The 18,071-nt window shown below is 37.3% G+C and overlaps 1 protein-coding gene across 4 annotated transcripts in view; it reads left to right on the top strand.

Annotated features, from left to right (window-relative positions):
• The window catches only part of ROCK2 (Rho associated coiled-coil containing protein kinase 2), a 119,231-nt gene that overhangs the window by 42,143 nt on the left and 59,017 nt on the right, over window positions 1–18,071 (top strand). For all 4 annotated transcript variants that reach the window (XM_035323302.1, XM_035323303.1, XM_035323301.1 and 1 more), the window contains one exon: window positions 16,128–16,209. In XM_035323302.1, coding sequence (XP_035179193.1) covers window positions 16,128–16,209 — 82 coding nt within the window. The remainder of the gene's footprint in view (window positions 1–16,127; window positions 16,210–18,071) is intronic.

The raw sequence follows: 18,071 nt of genomic DNA, 5'->3' as shown, positions 1-18,071 counted from the left end.
CAGCCTTATTTGGAATTGGATTTGAAAAGTCTGATTTCCAAAGTTGGTGAAATTGTGCAACTAAATAGAAATTGAAGATTGAAATAGTCATTCTTAAACAAACAAAAACCCACTGGTGTTCAGAAGGTGAAGAATACATTTAACCTTCTTTTACAATATGTAACTGTTTTCACTCTTAGGAGTACAAGTCTAGGGAATTGCAGTATGATTTGGGGTGTTTTTAGAAGACTGCGGTTTCCTTTGCTAATTTGATGTGATTCCTTTTCAGAAATGCAAACAAAACAACCTGGTGTACATAAGTGCACCCAACTGTTTGATTTGCACCTACAGCTGAGATACTGGGGAAGAAAAATGTTCTGGGAACTTGTTATGCAAATGGCAGACCAAGTGTCCCACTTTATTTCACAATTACCATCTAGAGTATTACCACAACAAATAGCCTTTTCTGACTAGAATGAGGTTTAACCAGCTGTAAAATTGATAATCAGTCATGCTATTTCAGAAACTGCAGTGTGAGTGTTTTTTGCGTTGTCTGTGCGGTAATGAAAATCAGGTCCTAAGAGCATTGAATGTACCTGGAATGTTGTTTTTAAATAACCAAAGAGAAATTTTATACACTCGGTACTGTTGGTTTTGTTTTCACTGAATGAGAGCTGAAGTTGCATCTCAGGAAGAGGATACAAAGCCGTATTGCATATCTACCCATTCCACGCTGGAAGGATTATCATCATGTGGAAGGAGAAGTGAAATAACGTTGGACACTCAGCCTTCAGTCTATTATATCTAAATTTTGGGAAACTTTTAATATAAAACTGTATGTGTATATATTAGTAACACTATTTCCCAGATACATATGTTAGCTTAAAATAGATGTGTTATTACTTAAAAACATCACTAAATGATAAATAGTTTTCTTGTTCTGTGTATCACTAAGATTAGAAAACCTGTTTTATTCCATTTAGAGCCAATACTAGGTGCTTTCAAATATTTTCCTTAAGGTCATAACCTGCTTTATAGCAATGCCACTTGATTTGGCCGTTGCCAGAACTGACATTTGAACCCAGCCTCCATTTTTTTACGTTTGAGGTAAGATGCACTGCACTGCTAGTTGCAGAGTGCTGGTCTCCATTGATAAGCTCTTCTCCTTTTCCTTGGGTATTTTTGAGTTTGACCCCTTAATGTCCTCTTTTGTACAGAGGATATAACACCAGATATGAAGAACAGCTTCTCTTTCATTTTTTTGTAATTACTTGTTTGGATTGAAGCAACTTCTGTAGGAATAATGAGCCAGTTGCCCTGAGTAATAACATGAAAATGAATGACTAGAATGGAAACTAAACTGAAGTGAGAATCTGTCAGGCACCTAATACCCTGTTTTCAGCAGTAGCCAATTGCTAGAAATGCCTAGGAGAGGGTGTAGGAGAAGGAAACTTCCTATCCTGTTAGAATCTTTCAGCCTGCGGAGGCAACACAGCTCAGGAGCTTCCTGAGGTTGATGGAGTGTTCTTCTGTCTTGTAGCTTTGACAGCTCCATCTCTGTTGAATCAAATAGCCTTCAGACCAACGTGAGCTTCTTGGCAGCAGGAACATTCCATGACAATAAGTTCCAGCTTTACTCTATGATGTGAAAAAAATCTTCCACGATGAGTCTGTTGCATGCTAGCTTCATTTGCCTTCCATCCTATTGTTAACTGGGATCCAAATAGCAAATTACTTTAATGAGTCACCACATATGTAGGAGAGCAGATCTAAGGTGATTGTCTTTGATACTCTGTATATTCCAGTTTGTGTTTATCCATCTCTTATCTTAGATTTGACAGCAGTACAAAACAAAATGAAGTCACGATCTTCCGCAGACAGACGATCATCCCTGATCGATGATGCTGTGACAATACAACTCATGAAGAAGCATTGTTTTACAAAATTTCCTGTCAGCTCTTCTAACAGCACTGTCTAGCCAAATAATTTGTGGCATTTCTGAAGATTTATGTGGCATCCTGACAATAAGTGAGCTCTGATTGAAACTTTTTTAAAGAATTGAATGAAAGCACCCATCACAGAGTAGTTGAGGAAGCAAGAGGCCTTTGGAGGTCTTTTGGCCCAAGCCAGTGGTCCTATTAGATGATGGTGTTTAAGAGTTACATTTTCAAAATCTCCAAATACAGACTCCACGTTATCTCTAAGCAACCTGTTCCAATGTTTGACCACTCCCATTGGTGGAAAAAACATTTCCATATAGCCGATAGCAATTTCCCTCATGGCAGCTTGTGTCTGTTGCCTCTTGTGTTAGAATGCAGTCGGATTGATTGGACACAATTTGCTTGTGATCAGTTTATTCAGTTCTTTTTCTTCATCTATCTGGAAATAGCTTCCAGGGAGATTAACTTCATAATCGTCCTGGGACCTGAGGCTAACTGTAATTCAGGCCTGTAGTTTATCAGATCCTTTTTCATGCCCTTCCTGGAGACAGGCATGACACTTGCCTTTTTCTAGTAATCGGCAACCTTCTGAGTTGCCATGACCTTCCTAAGGCGGTAGAGAGCAGCCCGGTAACGATTCTGACTTGCTCCTTAGCTCCCTCAGATGCATCCCATCAGGGTCCCTGGAGGAGAGCAGTGTGTGTCCCAGGAGACAGCAGCAAAAAAAAGCTCACCTTGTCTTTTCTGTGCCTTCTGTCACTCGTCTCCTACTGCACTGAGAAAGCGTGCCCACACGTACTTTTGCAGATGATTCACTAATAGCAGTCTTTCTTGCTGCCCTTCATATCCTTTCATTGCCAGGATATGAATGTCTGTGTGCAAGGATATACATGTCTGCATATATATTGTGGTTTTGCAAGGGCAGCATAACACTAAAATTTGAGAGAAGTCGGTATAATCACAGTCATTCCAGTATTTAGTTGCTGGAAGAGGAATCTGCAAATTGTTTCATAATACAGAGTATAACAAGATGCACTGGCTGGAAGTTATAGCTAAAGTGATCAGAAGTCAAGAGCTGTTGTTTTCTCCACTTTGTGAATGACTGTGATAAGAATTTAAATTTTATAATGAATTCTTCTTACTTCTAAAGCAAGGTTCTGCAACTTACTCTGATGTTAAAGTCTCATTTTAAAATCTTAAGATTTTAGTGCCTAAGCAACCATTTTTTCTTCTATGACTGAATTATTTTATTGATGAAGTAGTTGAAAAATTCCTTAGAAGAAATTACCTGATCTCTTCCATGCCCCTTGGGACTGCCTCCTTGTCTAACTAAGGAGGTCAAATGTCTTACCAAAATCTGTTCCCAACATTACAAGTTAGTTGTTTGCAATGTCAAAGTCCTGACTGATCTTATAGATGAAATAATTAATATCTACTTATACACATAACAAACTTTTTGCTTAGGGACTTGAAAAATGAGTAATAACAGCAGAAGATTACAGCAGACCCTCACTTCATCAGGCTTTCTGAATTAAGTCTGTCAAAATCTGTAGAGAAGAGGTTCCTGTCAACCACACTCTGTTAAACTTTTTGTTTTGTTTTGCTTTGTTTTTTAAGCAATAAAGAAAATCTGTATTTAAGGACTATCTTCTGCTGAACCAGATGTTTTTGGACCAATTGGTATAAAAGCTGACCTTAATGGTGCCGACTTGCATGGGCTCAGTTCAAATGTAATTGTAGAATTACAGAATAATTCAGCTTCGAAGACCTCGGGAGGTCATCTGGGTTCATCCCCTGCTCAAAGCAGCTACTTAATGTCTATGCCAAGTGTGATTCTGGTCTGTTTTTTTACAGGACAGCCAGTTATGTGGTTGTCTTCTCTTTTTATTTTTGTCACTATTTCAGCAATAGGAAATGTCTTCAAATGATTTCATGACATATTCTTTTTATTCCAGAGAAAAACATGGAAGATCAAACACTTCTAGTTGAACTTACCATTAAATCTAGTTAGTGTTCCTTTCCACTGCAAGAAGCGGAGGCTAGTGACCTCTTAAATACCTTTTTATTACTGAAGTTGGTGAGAAAATTTCAGTTCATTGATGAAAAATAGTCCTCATGAATTTTACATAGGATGGAAGATTAGTCTAGTCAGGCCCTAAAAGCATATGTTTTGAGTTTCAGCAGAATTCATCCATACAAGTTCCTGTTACATTTTGTAACGCCTGGAATATCTCATTAATAGTTCTGACACAGGAATTGAAATTTAATTGGTATTTCTGTTATATTAGGTGTTTAAACATATTTTCATTATGTAAGTTTATTTTATCTAAGAGTGCATTACCTATTTGAGAGACAAAATTATGAGTAAATTTGATTGCAGTCCAGTCATCAGTGAAGGTTGTTTCTAGGGTAGGGTGCATATTGGATGGTGGAGCAGGATATCGCAGCGTGCTTATTTGAAACTCCAGATGAAGTTAACCTTATGTGTGAAGTGGGAGTTATGCTTTAGGAACACGCAGTTCTACTAAAGAAAGTCACTAACCTTTCTTCAAACTGATTCCATAGAATTAGATGCCCCTTAAAAATTTATAATAGAAAAGATAAGGCTTGTATTAGCTAAGATTATGAACGGATACAAATACTGTCAGTTTACCTTAAAAAATAAGGCATTCATACAATATTTTCTTGAAATACGCTTTTAATTAAATTGGCTAAAATGATTTGTAATTTTCCTTTGTCAAATCTATTTCTGTGAGACATTTTTTAGGGCTGCTTAGCTTCTTTGGATTAAAATAATTATCTCTTTACCAATATATAATGCATATATATTATTGCAAAAATAAAAACTGGTTTTCTTTATGTTGATAAACTTGCTTCAGTTATTTGAAATATTGGTGGTTGGTATAAATTATTATGCATACTGATTTTGTTGAAATTCTATTAATTTTCTTCCACTGTCATTAGGTAGGTACTCATTCAAAGCAAATCTTAAGCTAACTGTGTTGTATGTAATACTAGGCAACAGACCAAGAGTAGTTTAAGGTTTGAGCAAGGTCTTCTGATTTATCAGCATTTAAAATTATTTTACCCATTTTCCTTTTTTCTGTGTCTGTTTACATGACATTACATTTTTCATGCTCTCTCTTACCTGCAGACTCCCTTTCTCCTGGCAGTCATTTTTACAATTATTTCCAACTGTTTTTCATAAAACATATCCATGCGTTAGTACGTGAACAGCAGTAAATGCTAAAACTCTCTTTTGACTATTTCTATTTGACATGAGTCATTTCTCCCCTGGCATAGAAATGGTGCCATTTTTGCTAGTATATGGGTCAAAGCATTCTGATGCTTACTGGATTAGTCTGGTTATCCTGACCTTTTAAAAAATAAAAATAAAAAATCAGTCTGTGTCAGTAAGTCTTCTACATTTCTTCATGTGGCATGAAAATTGTTTACTCCAAAGTTAGATGTGGTTTTGATTGCTTCAGTTTTATTTATCACTTTAACTGGAAATCAGGGTTCATGGAATTATATTTTAAGATATATGTTGTGCTGCTGATCAGTATGCTGACATCACCTTTGAGGTTAGACAGGAGATACCATGATAGGCAAACTATTATTTATTGGGGTTAGAAATATTCTAAACAGTTGCTGATATTTTTAGTACTAGGAGGTTTTGTAATCATTTGTTCTGAATAAGTGATTAGGGGGAAAAAATAAAAGTCCTTTTGTTACTTCTAGTTAATCTTGCTTTTAGGGGAGGATGATTCTAAATGGCATCTTGATTTTTTTTTTTTCTTTCAGGTCTCGTTTTTTACAATTCTAGTTACTATAAAGCAGATTGTTGCAATTTTCATTATGTACTCTAATAAGTGTTATTTTAGTTGCCAGATTGGTTCTTCCATCTTATTATCCAAGATTGTTAAATAGATTAGTAAAAACATATATATGAAGGAATAGATATGAAATATATTTATCTAAAAAATAAGCTCATTGTGAAATTGAGGGGTAAATGTCTCAGGTGGTGTAAGGTGCAATGGCTTGTTGCTGAAACTCACTTCACAGACTGAGCTGCTTGAGGGTAAGAAAAGATAAATAGAAACATTTTTCTTGATGGAGAAGCAGAGCCCTTAATTAATATGAAACAAGGACGGCCTTGTGTTGAAAACAGGATTTTAAGAATAGACTGTACATCTGTCTCCTACCTCAACCACAGATGAGCTCCCTGATATTTTAACTGTGTTCTTTGTATTACCACTGATTGCTACAGCTGTAGGCTTTGAAAGTCCTGCTTAGGAAAACAGAGATGATAAGATGTGGCATTTTCCATTTGGATTTTTATGGAACAGTAGGTAATCCCACTTTTTCAGGGTGTCAGAGAAGCAATTCTAGGTTTGTGTTCATTTTCTGTGCATTTGTAGATAGTTTACTTGCAGTTCTAGTATTTGTGCTGATCTGCTTGATTGCTTGGGAAATCTTCTGAATCGATGCATAAATGGCTTGCTTGCAGGAGAGTTAACTGTGGAAATCACCATACGGCTTTTGTTCTCTTGTTAAGAAGCTAAGCTTACTATTAAAGGCCTTCGAGAATTCAAATTAATAGGAAATTATCCCCAGTGTTACTTTAACAGGTTTGCAGTTCTGGACTTCGGTACACAGTAATTTTTGAAAGCAAAAAGAATTCTAAAATCAAAGTTAACTAAAGAACATGGAAATGTACAATGACTTCAGATGAAAACAGATTATACTGAACTGTTGAATTTTCCATGGCTACAGTGCTAACTAGCAAGACATGCAGACCTGTTTTATTATACTAAGGTTTAAAGAGAAAATAGCAACAACTAATTTGGCAGAGAAGCAACTAATTAATTTTACAAATGTATTTGGGAAAAAAACATGCCTTTTGCAATGGTTAACTATTTAATCATTGTTTTTATTAAAATTAATAATATTTTAAAGATTAAATTGCTGTACCTTTGTCCACAGCTCCTGATAAACTCTTTTTCTCAGTCCTCTCTCTCTGGCTTAAGTTCCTGCTTTTAAGCATTTCTTCAACTCATTTAGGAAGAGTTTCCAAGTAGTCTTGGAAGGGATTTTAGGGATCAGTAGTACAGTCTTTTTCAGAGAGGTAGGATACATAGTTGTATAGATCTACTGTAACAGCTATTTGTCTAACCCTTGTAAGGCAGATTTCTCTGCTTCATTATGTCATATTGTCAGTTTGTCCTTATTGCTACTTAGATTTTTTTTCCTAATCTGTAACCTAAATTTTTCCTCCAAACTCAGCTAATTTCTTATGGTGTTTCTGGTAATGTGGGGAAACATCCATCCATCATTGCTCCTAACAGCTTTCTACATTCTGAAAAGAGATGTCGTGTCTCCTGTTAAGCTGATCTTTTTAAGACTGAAGACTCTGGTTTCAACAGTGTTCCCTAGTTCCCTGCTTATCACTTGACTGTTCTTGTTAGCCTCCCCTCAGTTCTTTTCCAGCTGTTGCTCCTTTGCAATCCTTATAGGGATTCACAAAGTTGGACACAATACTCTGGTTTAGACTATAACAGTACATAAACAACATGAGTCCTCTGTGAGGTTTTACACAGTGAACCTCCTGTGTATACAGCCTAGATTTGACTTCTGGTCTGCTATAACCCTGCATCTTTTACTGTTACCTTACTGTTCACTAATTATCCCCATTTTCATGTTATGCAAATTAAATTCCTTTCAAAAGCATATGTTGGTGGGTTCTTTTCTTTTTGTGCTCACCCCTTGAGTTGATGTTTTTTAAATTAATATCTCTTTGAGATTATTTAAAACACAATAAAAGCCATGTGCTCAGAATTACGTGCCTTGGTATCACTTGCTGATTTTTGTTTGCTTTTAACAGATAAATTACTTGTTTTCTTGCTTTATTGTGGTAAGGAAAATACCCTGTTAAACTGGAGCAGGACAAACCCAGGTGAATTTATTTGACACACTTTTCAAAGTCTTACACCAAACTCCTGATAATTACCTTTCAGACATTTTCTCCATGATTCCCTGTACAGTATAATTCTTTATTTTTCCAATGAGAATGGTTAATTTTCTCTTTTATTTCTATGGTAAGATGCTTTGCTTTATCACGTGTTCTGCCAGAAATCAGTTGCATGATACTATTTTTTTATTATTATTTTTTATTTATTTATTTATTTTTGAGAGAGAGAGAGAGAAATACAAAAAACTTGCAATGTGGATCTTACCTGTTCTGGGTGTTTGCAAATTACTTAAAATCTTTTTCCATCTCCCTCTCCCTGAGCATTCAGATCTATAGTTTGGAAGGTTGTACTCCCCTGCCCTTTGAAGGTAATGCTTTGGATGGCTCTTTTTAGTCCTGTTGATCGTTCCTGTTCTCCTGAGTACTCAGAAAAATATTGACTGACTAGGACAGCCCCCTTAAGTATTCTAGAATGAATGTCAGTTGATGCTCTCAGGACATTTTCTCATCTGTAGTGATGTTCAGTATGATGTTTTCTTTTGTTCTTTTCCCTTGTAAATATGTCTAGATGTATAACATTAAGGAAAAAAAAGATTAAAGAAAACATGGAAAACCTGAGCCTTCTGTGTTTGGTTTGCTTTTCTCAACCTCTGATGGACTTTTATTTTCCAGTTCTCTTTTATTTTCCATTTTTTTAATGTTTTCACAAATGACTTGGATGTAGGAGCAGAAGGTGTTTTGAGTAAGTTTGCAGATGATACTGTACTGGGAGGAGCTGTTGACTCCATTGAGGATGGAGAGGCCTTGCAGAGAGACCATGACAAATTAGAAATCTGGGCAATCACCAACAATATGAAATTTAAAAAGAGCAAGTGCTGTATTCTGCACCTGGGAAGGGGCAACCCTGGCTGCACATACAGAGTGAGGGACAACAGGCTGGAGATCAGCCCCATAGAAAGGGATCTGGAGATTTTGCTGGATGGCAAATTGAATATGAGCCAGCAGTGTGCTCTGGCAGCCAGGAGGGCCAACCGTACCCTGGGGTGCATCAACGACAGCACGGCCAGTTGGTCGAAGGAAGGGATTGTCCGCTCTGCTCTGTGCTGTGCGGCCTCACCTCCAGTACTGCGTGCATTTTTGGGTGCTGCAACATTACAAGGACATAAAACTATTAGAGAGTATCCAAATGAGGGCGACAAAGATGGTAAAGGGTCTAAAAGGGAAGACAATGAAGAATGGCTGAAATCACTCGGTTTGTTCGGCCCAGAGTAGAGCAGGCTGCAGCGAGGCCTCATGGCGGCCTGCAGCTCCCTCACGAGGGGAGCGGAGGGGCAGGTGCTGAGCTCTGCTCTCTGGGGACAGCGACAGGACCTGAGGGAACAGCATGGAGCTGTTCCATGCTGACAGGGTGTACTGGGTTTGGCTGGGATGTTAACTTTCCCTGCAGCAGCCCATACAGTGCTGTGCTCTGCACTTGTAGCTAGAACAGCAGTGGTATCACACCGGTGTTGTGTCTGCTGCTGAGAAGTGCTGGCACAGCATCAGGACTCTCTCTGACCCTCCTAGGGGGTGGGCAAAAAGTGAGAAAGAAACATCAGCAGGGCAGCTGACCTAACCCAACCAAAGGGATATTCCATACCATATGATGTCACACTCAGCAATAAAAGGTGGAAAAAGGAAGAAGAGGGGAGGGGTGGGCTCTCGTTGCGAAAACGTCTGTCCTCCTCCTGAACACCGGCTACGTGCGTTGAGGCCCTGCTTCAAGGACGTGGTCAAGCATCGCTCATTTGTGGGAAGTAGAGAGTAATTTCTTTCCTCTGCACTTCCACATAGCCTTTACTTGTTTTGTTTAGTTATTCCCTTTCCCCCTTCCTCTTCCCCTTTCCCTTTTTTTTCCCTTTAGTTGAATTGTTTAATTAATAATAATATTTACTTAATTATATTTATTTATTTATTTATTTATTTATTTTTCCCCTCTTTAATTAAATCATCCTTATCTCAACCCGTGAGTTGTTCTTTCCTTTACTTCTTCCCCTCCTCATCTGAGGAGGGGGAGTGAGAGAGCGGTTGTGGTGTTCAACTGCCTAGCACAATAAAACCACCACACAGGGGAGGGTCAGGCTGGGGGTTAGGGAAAGGTTCAGCACTCAGAGGTGGTCGGGCACTGGGACAGGCTCCCCAGGGAAGTGGGCACAGCACCGAGCTGCCGGTGTTCAAGAAGTGTTTGGACAGTGCTCTCAGACATAGGGTCTGATTTTGGGGTGGTCCTGTGTGGAGCCAGGAGCTGGACTTGATGATCCCAGTGGATCCTTTCCAACTCAGGATATTCTGTGATTCTATTTTAATGATTCTTACATAAAATATCTTCTGTCATTTCCACTTGTGAGCTCTAAGTGATTATACACCTTTGCCTTTCTGTTGTTCTTGTTGCATCTTGAAAAATTGCTTTGTGGTTATTCTTTTGCTGGTCTTTCAGGATTAAGTCATTTTCAGTCTGTTGTTGTCCTATCTTTACAATTGAAGAGTTGGACATAATACTGTAAAACCATTAAAATGTGCATGTAGGATGTAGCACATAATGACAGACACAGAGAGTTCATTTAACATTCTTGTTAAATGAAGAAAAATCTACATCTATTCAATTGTAGACAATATTCAAATCATGCATCAATACTTGTTTATCTCCATATCATACAGAAATAAGATGGCAAGTACAACCCATGAAGTATTTACATACATATTTTGTGGCAACAACTACTTTTAGGTTTCTAAAGTATATATTCAGTACATGTCTGGCCTTAAATCTGTTATTTAATGTACAATGTTAAAGAACTTCTAGAAAAGTAAGACCTTCTGACAATAAATGTTGGCTGCATTATTGTGATGTGAATTATTACTTCACATACTAATTAAGCTTTAATAAGATGAAAGTGAATTACAAGGTATCCTAATGATTTGTGGAGTAGGATAAACCTGGGAACACAGTATGTTTGTCTTGCATATGACCTATCGGTTCTTTTTCCTTTTGTATGCTGTTACTGAGCTGTTAGCCTTATATCCAAAGGTAACTTCTATATTATGGAAAGACGTAATTAGTCTTGAAAGACCGAAATTCTTTAAGGGTCCATTTGGCATATAGAAGAATATAGTGGGGATTTAATCATGGTGAAGCATCATTAGATGGTGAGTTCACATATGCATAGATTTAGGAAGTTCTGCTTTAAAAAGCATGTAGGTCAAGTTAGAAAAATGTAGTCTGAAGTGACAGACTTTTCTGTCCTTATTTCTTACTGCAGCATAGTTTATTAAATTTTATTTGGGGATTTGGAAAGCTGGCAAAGGGGAAAGGAAGAGTGTTTTGGGTTTCTTACACATAATGGTTTAGTGATTTTTTTCCAAATATTTCAGGGTTATGAATTGTTTCCTGTGAATACTAAGGAAGCATTTGATACTGCTGCTATTGAGTGTTCTTACTTTTTGGTTTTGATTTGTTTTACTCTTTTCTCATGAAAATAAGAAGTAAATTGAAGTTGCTAAAGCTGTTTTGACATCCTGTGGAAAGTATATGTGCGTATCAACTTTGGACGGGTTAAAATAGCTGTTTTAGTTTTAAAAATCAGAGTTGGCATGGCATGGTTTAATTCTGTAAGGGCTTCGGTGGCAATTAACATTGAACTCGTTGGAAGCTACCATATTTTTCCCTATAACAGTCCCTTTTATCAGAGACAGAAAACAAACATTTACTAGTTCTTATATCTCCTGAAATTTTCTTGCCTATTTTTTCTTGATTTCATTCAGGTCTGTAACAGTACAAGTTGCTCTCTGAGAAAGTAAAACTCCACATTGTCCCCAGAGGCTATTTCTGCTACCGCAGTGGCCTGGAGCTCTTCTCTCCTGATGTAGGATGGTGGTGCAAAAATATCTACTTTGGACTTTACTGTTGGAAGACAATCTAGGGAGAGCGTTTCAGCCTGTTTGCCAAGAGCAAAAGGCTTTTAATGGAATGGTGTGGGCAGAGAGAGCTGTCTTTGTCAACAGTGTGTTTGTTTGGAAGCTGCTATTTTTGTCCTGTTTAGCTTCTGAACCTTTTGTAATGGCAGAAAGAGGAAGCGAACAGTGAAATCACTTTAATAACATATTTCCTGGTTCAAGTGACTTATCTCTGAGGCCTAGACAGAGGAGATGTCATTTCCTGGATTGCTTATCTTTGGTTTGAGTGTTCTGTTTTACCGTGTAGTCTTCTGACCCAACCTAACAGTAGTGCAATTTTAGTGTAAAGTAATGTAAACAAGGCCTTTTAATGAAAATGTAAAGTTTTAAGGAAACACTTCTTAACAAAATGCTAACATGTAAGACACAAGTCTTTCATAAAGTACATGTTGATAAGAATTTGCAATCCCTTACCTTAAAATTATGTTTAAGAGCGTAGAATCCTGCCTTTGAAAGATGCTAATAAGGTTTGTTCACAGGGATAAAAACAAATTGACACTCTGTTTGTCATTATGCTGATACTAATCACTTCTCTGATGCCAATGTAATATCCACAAGAGCTAGGAGACTTCCAAATAGTTACCAGACAGTTGTGCTCTTCTCAAATTTCTGTTCATTAATAGCTACTTGTGAAAATTGTTACCAGCAGTCCATGAAAAGGAGACAAGGAGACAGAGCTAATCAAAAATTATCTGTAAATATGGTTCTCATTTTTTTTATATCCCTGCATCCCCTTCACCCCCCCCCCCCAAAAAAAAAAAAAAAAAAAAAAGTTTTGGAATTGGAATGACAAAGGAAAAAAGGTGATACCTAAAATAATTAAGTACAGCTCAGTTTCAATTTGAAGTTATGGTTCTTTTGGACCTTGTAATCCAGCTTCACTACAATGTTGCTAACTTTATTATTTTACCTTTGTGAATAAGATATAACTAGAGCACACTAACAATGTTTTACTTGGGCAGCCTCTAAAATACCTTTGCCTAAAAAGCATTAAAATAGCAATTGAGTGCCCCTCTTTTCTCCCCCCAACATTTGAAGGGCAGAAATGTGCCTCACTGACTTGTGTTGACACAGAGTGCTTTTACATCTTCTCCCTTAAAATGCATAGACAGTTGTTAGTGATACTTAAAATACTGTTTCAATAACAATGAAAGAAGAATGGCAAATAAATTATATATAAGGTATTAGACCATGAAGAAAGAAATAGAGTAAGTATTTGTTGTTAGTTAGGTGTTGTTAGAGCTAGACTACCAGCTCATCAGAATTGGGACTTCCTTGTGCTAGGTAGAATTGTAGAAGATGGCCCATCTGTTCTCCATCGTATCCTCTACTATGGTCCTTTTCTACATGTTGTAAGGTAAAGGTGTGTATTTCTGCTGACATGTTCGGCTACGTCTACTAGAATGAGTTATCCTTTTTTGGAAGGCAGTACTTGCTAAATAAAGAGTTTGGAATGACATAATCTATTACGTTATTTTGCAGGAAGTCATCTGTGCTCAGAATACTGTCAGCTGGTTACGTCCAGGTCATTGGATGACTCCTGTACAATCCATGCAGTGACTAATTCATGAGCATTTAACAGCTTTGTTACTTTGTTTTAGGTTTTCTGTATCTTTCATAAAAAATTTAATCAAACTTAAGAATAGGTACTGTCTTCTATCCCTCTGAAAGACGAGTACGATGTCCTAGTGCATCACACCTTTCTCCTTAATGGGTCTTGCAGTAGCAGTTATGATTGAGACTTAAGTACTGGCTATAAGTAGTGTTCTTAAAGTAATTAATGACTGTTACTGTGCATTATTAATCACCTTCCCTTAGGGCTTACTAACGCTTTTATGTTTGCTTTAATAAAAGGTTCTAAAAAGTTATGTCTAAAAGAAAAATAAAAAATGTCTAAAAAGTGAAGCCTGTGCCTGGGGTTATTCCTCCCCTGCTGCATTTCTCCTTGATGTTCTTGCTGTGCAGTTGAGGTCCATTTAGATAGCAGCCCAACCCTCTGGTGTGTCAGCTGCGTGCCCTAGTTTATTTTTGTTTGTTTGCAGGGTGCAGCAAGTCATTAATAAAGATGTTAAACATTACCGGCCCCAGTATCGAGCCTTGGGGTGTACCACTAGTGACTGGCCTTCAACTGGACTTTCTGCCACTGATCAAAGTCTTCTAGGCCTAGTCTTTCAGCCAGTCTTCAGTCCTGTCACCTCCCACTTGTGTAACCCATGCTTTGTCAGCTTGTTTATAAGCATGCAGTGGAAGACAATGCTAAATATCTTACAGAGTTGAGGTAAACAACATCAACTGTTTTCCCCTTATCCACCAAACTAATTGCCTCATTACAGAAGGCTATCAGCTTGGTAAAGTGTGATTGCCCCTTCATAAATCCATGCTGACTATTACTGATCGATCACCTTGCTGTTCATGTGTTTGGAAATGGTTTTCAGGAGCATTTTCTCCATCCCCTTCCCTCACCTCCAGGTCAGCCTTGGATTTCCTGACACTGTCCCTGCATGATGGATGGGACATCAGCTCTGTCCTCCTGGGTCACCTGCCCTCACTTCTTTTCATGTCTGAGTGCAGCTCTTTCCTCATCCAGGCAGGCCTCCTGCTTCCTTTGCTTGATTTCCTACTTGTTGGGATGACCTTTCAAGAGTTTTTGCCTTTGATGAAGTTTTATGCTTCATGCAATGTTTTAATGCGTCTGTGAGTCTGATGTTTTATGATTACGTCAAATACAATAAATGTAGTCCAGTTAGGAACCCCACAGATGATCCTAATGAGATGCTAATTATGTTTTCACACCAATTAAACCAAGAGGAAAGGCAAGCTTGTAGACTCTGACCTTTAGTCATCTGTATAGGAAATCACACAAATACATCTGTAATTCCTTCAGCAACTCCTGTTTTCCATAAATGGTCTCGTGGCTGCTAGCAAGGTTTCCCAAGACACTTTCATTTGCTAGGAGGCAAAACAAGTAAGATAAAATATAAAAACAGTGCAATTGAAAGTCTCAGCTTTGAAAATGTGCTTAATCATTAATGTTTTTATGTGGTGAAACTGAAAAGTGACATCTCTACAGATGAGTCTTATTTGTATATATGCATATTTAGCACAGGCTGGCATTTGGTGGGCATCTAATAATCTTGGGCCCTGCCTTTAAGACTATCCAGGTAGATATATTATTAGAGATGATGATAATAATTTTAGTGAGAATTGCAACAGAAACAATCCCTTACCAGGCATATTTAAAAATAAACAAGTGGATTGGTAGCTATATCTATGATTCTATAGCCTCATTTATGTGTGTCGTCTAGTTAAGAAGTCAGAAAGGCTGTGCAGGTCTGTTAGTTGCTTATTAATGAACATGGTGTGGTCTCTGGCTAAAATCTTTGTGCCGTGCTTAAGTTCAGAGACCTTAAGAAGCAATCTCAGGGTTTTGTTCTTTGAGCAGTGAACAAAACTGGCAGTTGAGGCACAACGCTGGAGATGCTGAGTATGATTCAGTCTCTGGCTCCTAGTGTCTGAAACTAATTTTTATTTTAATTTGTCCTTGTGTTACTGGAAAAGGCTGTGTGTTTTGGAGAATAATCTGTAAAATTCTTCTAGGTTGCCAAAAGGTGGAATTGAGTTTAAGCCCTGGAAGTGGGTGTTTAAAAGACTATTTTTAGGTCAGATTTTGGTGATGTTGTTCTTTGCTGTTCTGAGAGGTCTCGGTTGTGGAGATGGCAGCACTGATAGTTGATGAAAGCATTGATTAGCAGAGTGGTTCACAGGCTTCTGCTTTCTTTTTTTGACTCACCTAAAAATTAAGCAGTATCGTTTTGTGAGCTTGAATTATGTGGTGAACCGTCATGCCTTCCTCCCAAGAGCAAAATGATGCTATCAGATTTTGAACAGCCAGAATGAGAAGGTAGAGAGAATGTGATCAAAATAATAATGTGGATAATTAAATCCGTCTTTAAGCATTAAGATTGCTTACTGGTTAAGATTAAAACTACTCCTTCAGTTTAAGTCCCAGTGCCGCTAATTAGTGGTAGTGTATCTGCACTGTTTCTAGACCAGCCTGGAACCTGTCATTGTGTTTTGTGTGCTGCTTGGGGTGAGTGGTGTATAAGCATACTTGAGAGCTTGTTTTATTTTCCTGCTAGGAATATAATGCATGTTTAAATAACATACAACCAGTCTCAGTGTAGTATCTCAGTGGTGTAGTAATTATTACTTTAGTACTCAGTTAACGTATTCTTATTTCTTTTCAGGATGGCTTGAATTCTTTGGTCCTTGATCTGGATTACCCAGCGCTGAGGAAGAACAAGAATATTGATAATTTCCTAAATAGATGTAAGTTGCAAGTGGCCTTTTAACAATGACATTGATGTGATTGTAGTTGTAGGAGCTGAGTGGTCAGAAATGCATTGCTGATTTTTTTTTACTAATTATTGTACCTCTGACTTTTTGTATTCAGAAGGCTTTGAAGGACCATTTGTTATGGAGATGTTTCATTTTAGGGAGTTGCTATATTGATGAAAATGTACTGGAAAATACTGACTGTAGAGTGTAATTTTTACAACTACAGTTAGAAAAATCCTTCTATGTTAAATATTTGAGTATGTGCTGTGAAGTAATTTGCAAAACATATCCCAGGTATTATGAAGTAAGAATTTTGCAAAATGTAAACACTGTATGTAAAGTCTTATTTAACCTAGCACAGACATCTCCTGTTGATTTTAAAATTTAATTATTGTACCTTAAAATCTGTGGGTGCCTTTTTGAACCTTTGTGTATATGTTTGATTCTGCGCAAATTAATTGTTGACAGGATTTTAGTGTTTATTGAGCATGTGAAAATGTTAGACTGTTACAATCAGAGTTAACTACATTTTGACTTTAACTTAAGAGTAACTGTACTTTATCTTCTTAAAATGTTTTTCCTCCGTGTATATATGTACATAAAATATTGTACAAATAGTGGATTATTTGCTTTAAAACATAAGTTGCTGTGAGTAAGACTTTTTGGGATAACTCTTTGTTGTTGAAACTAAAAAAAAATGTGCATGTGTCAAGGTTACTGTGAATGCAGTCCATCAGCCACTCCTCTTTTGATTCATTTCCAGTAAGAATTATGAGTCTGCTCTCCATTGCTCTAGGACTTCTTTGAATTTCCATTTGTTCCTCTCAAATAAGTGGTTGCTGGTGTAGTCCTTTGTAGTGAGTTCTTATGTTTGGAGTTCAGTGCTTCTCTGTGAAGTTTTGCAGATCTCCATAGCTTGAATACAGAATAAATAAGAAACAGCAGGTTAGAAGTGGAGGCATACCTTGGGATTTTTCTTAGTCCTAAGTTAAAATGAATATTTTTAAAATAAAAGGTCAGGAACAGGATTTTAAGTTATTTTGTTACCTGCAACTGTGTATTGTAAGTGTGATGTGAGAGGAAAAGACCTCTTTGCAGCAAATATGTAAGTGATTTAAATGATAGTAATTTTTATGAGCTGTTCAGATCTGCCTATGCATTAGAATACTATTTTTGCAGTAAGACAAAATGAGAAACATTTTCTGCAAGGACCAGTGGCACCAGTGCATGAGGCATTCATAATAGCAACTAAGGGAAAACAATTAAATCTTGGAAAATGTATGTGCTTTTTTTTGTTTTTTTCTTCAGCCCCTGAATATCCTTGCTGTCTGTTCCCTTTTCTGAAGACTGATGCTGCTTCTTCTACCCCAGCTTCTCTCCCGTTGCTGTGTTAAATATTACTAAGCATCTGACGTGACAGCCGTGCTACTAGCAGTGGCAGAAACACAATCATCTTCTTTGGTTCACAGTTTTATTACTGCCCTTTTTTTTTTTTTTTTAAGTCAGCTGACAGTTTTCGGTTGAAATAGACAAATAATAGATAAAGAGACCTCAGACCTCAGATGTGTTTTTAAAAATCTGTCACTTTCAGATATACAAGTCTTTAAATTCACAGTAGTTAATTAAGAGTTTTCACTTTACCCTTATCTGTTGTACTTTGGAGGCTGAGGGAGAGAACAAACCAAAAATGTGTAAGAGCTGACAATTTTGGTTCACACATTGTGAAATCATTCATCTCTTTGAAGAATTTACCAATGTAACTTGTGTTTCAGTACTGCCTGGGAGAGAATGAAAAGTAGTGGTGCATACCTTCTGTGATTTACACCTTTTAAAAAATAAAAATGTTTTGAAGT

The sequence above is a fragment of the Oxyura jamaicensis genome, chromosome 3 (assembly GCF_011077185.1).
Source record: "Oxyura jamaicensis isolate SHBP4307 breed ruddy duck chromosome 3, BPBGC_Ojam_1.0, whole genome shotgun sequence".
In the NCBI taxonomy this organism is placed as follows: Eukaryota; Metazoa; Chordata; class Aves; order Anseriformes; family Anatidae; genus Oxyura; species Oxyura jamaicensis.
This window is presented reverse-complemented; position numbering and strand designations above follow the sequence as displayed.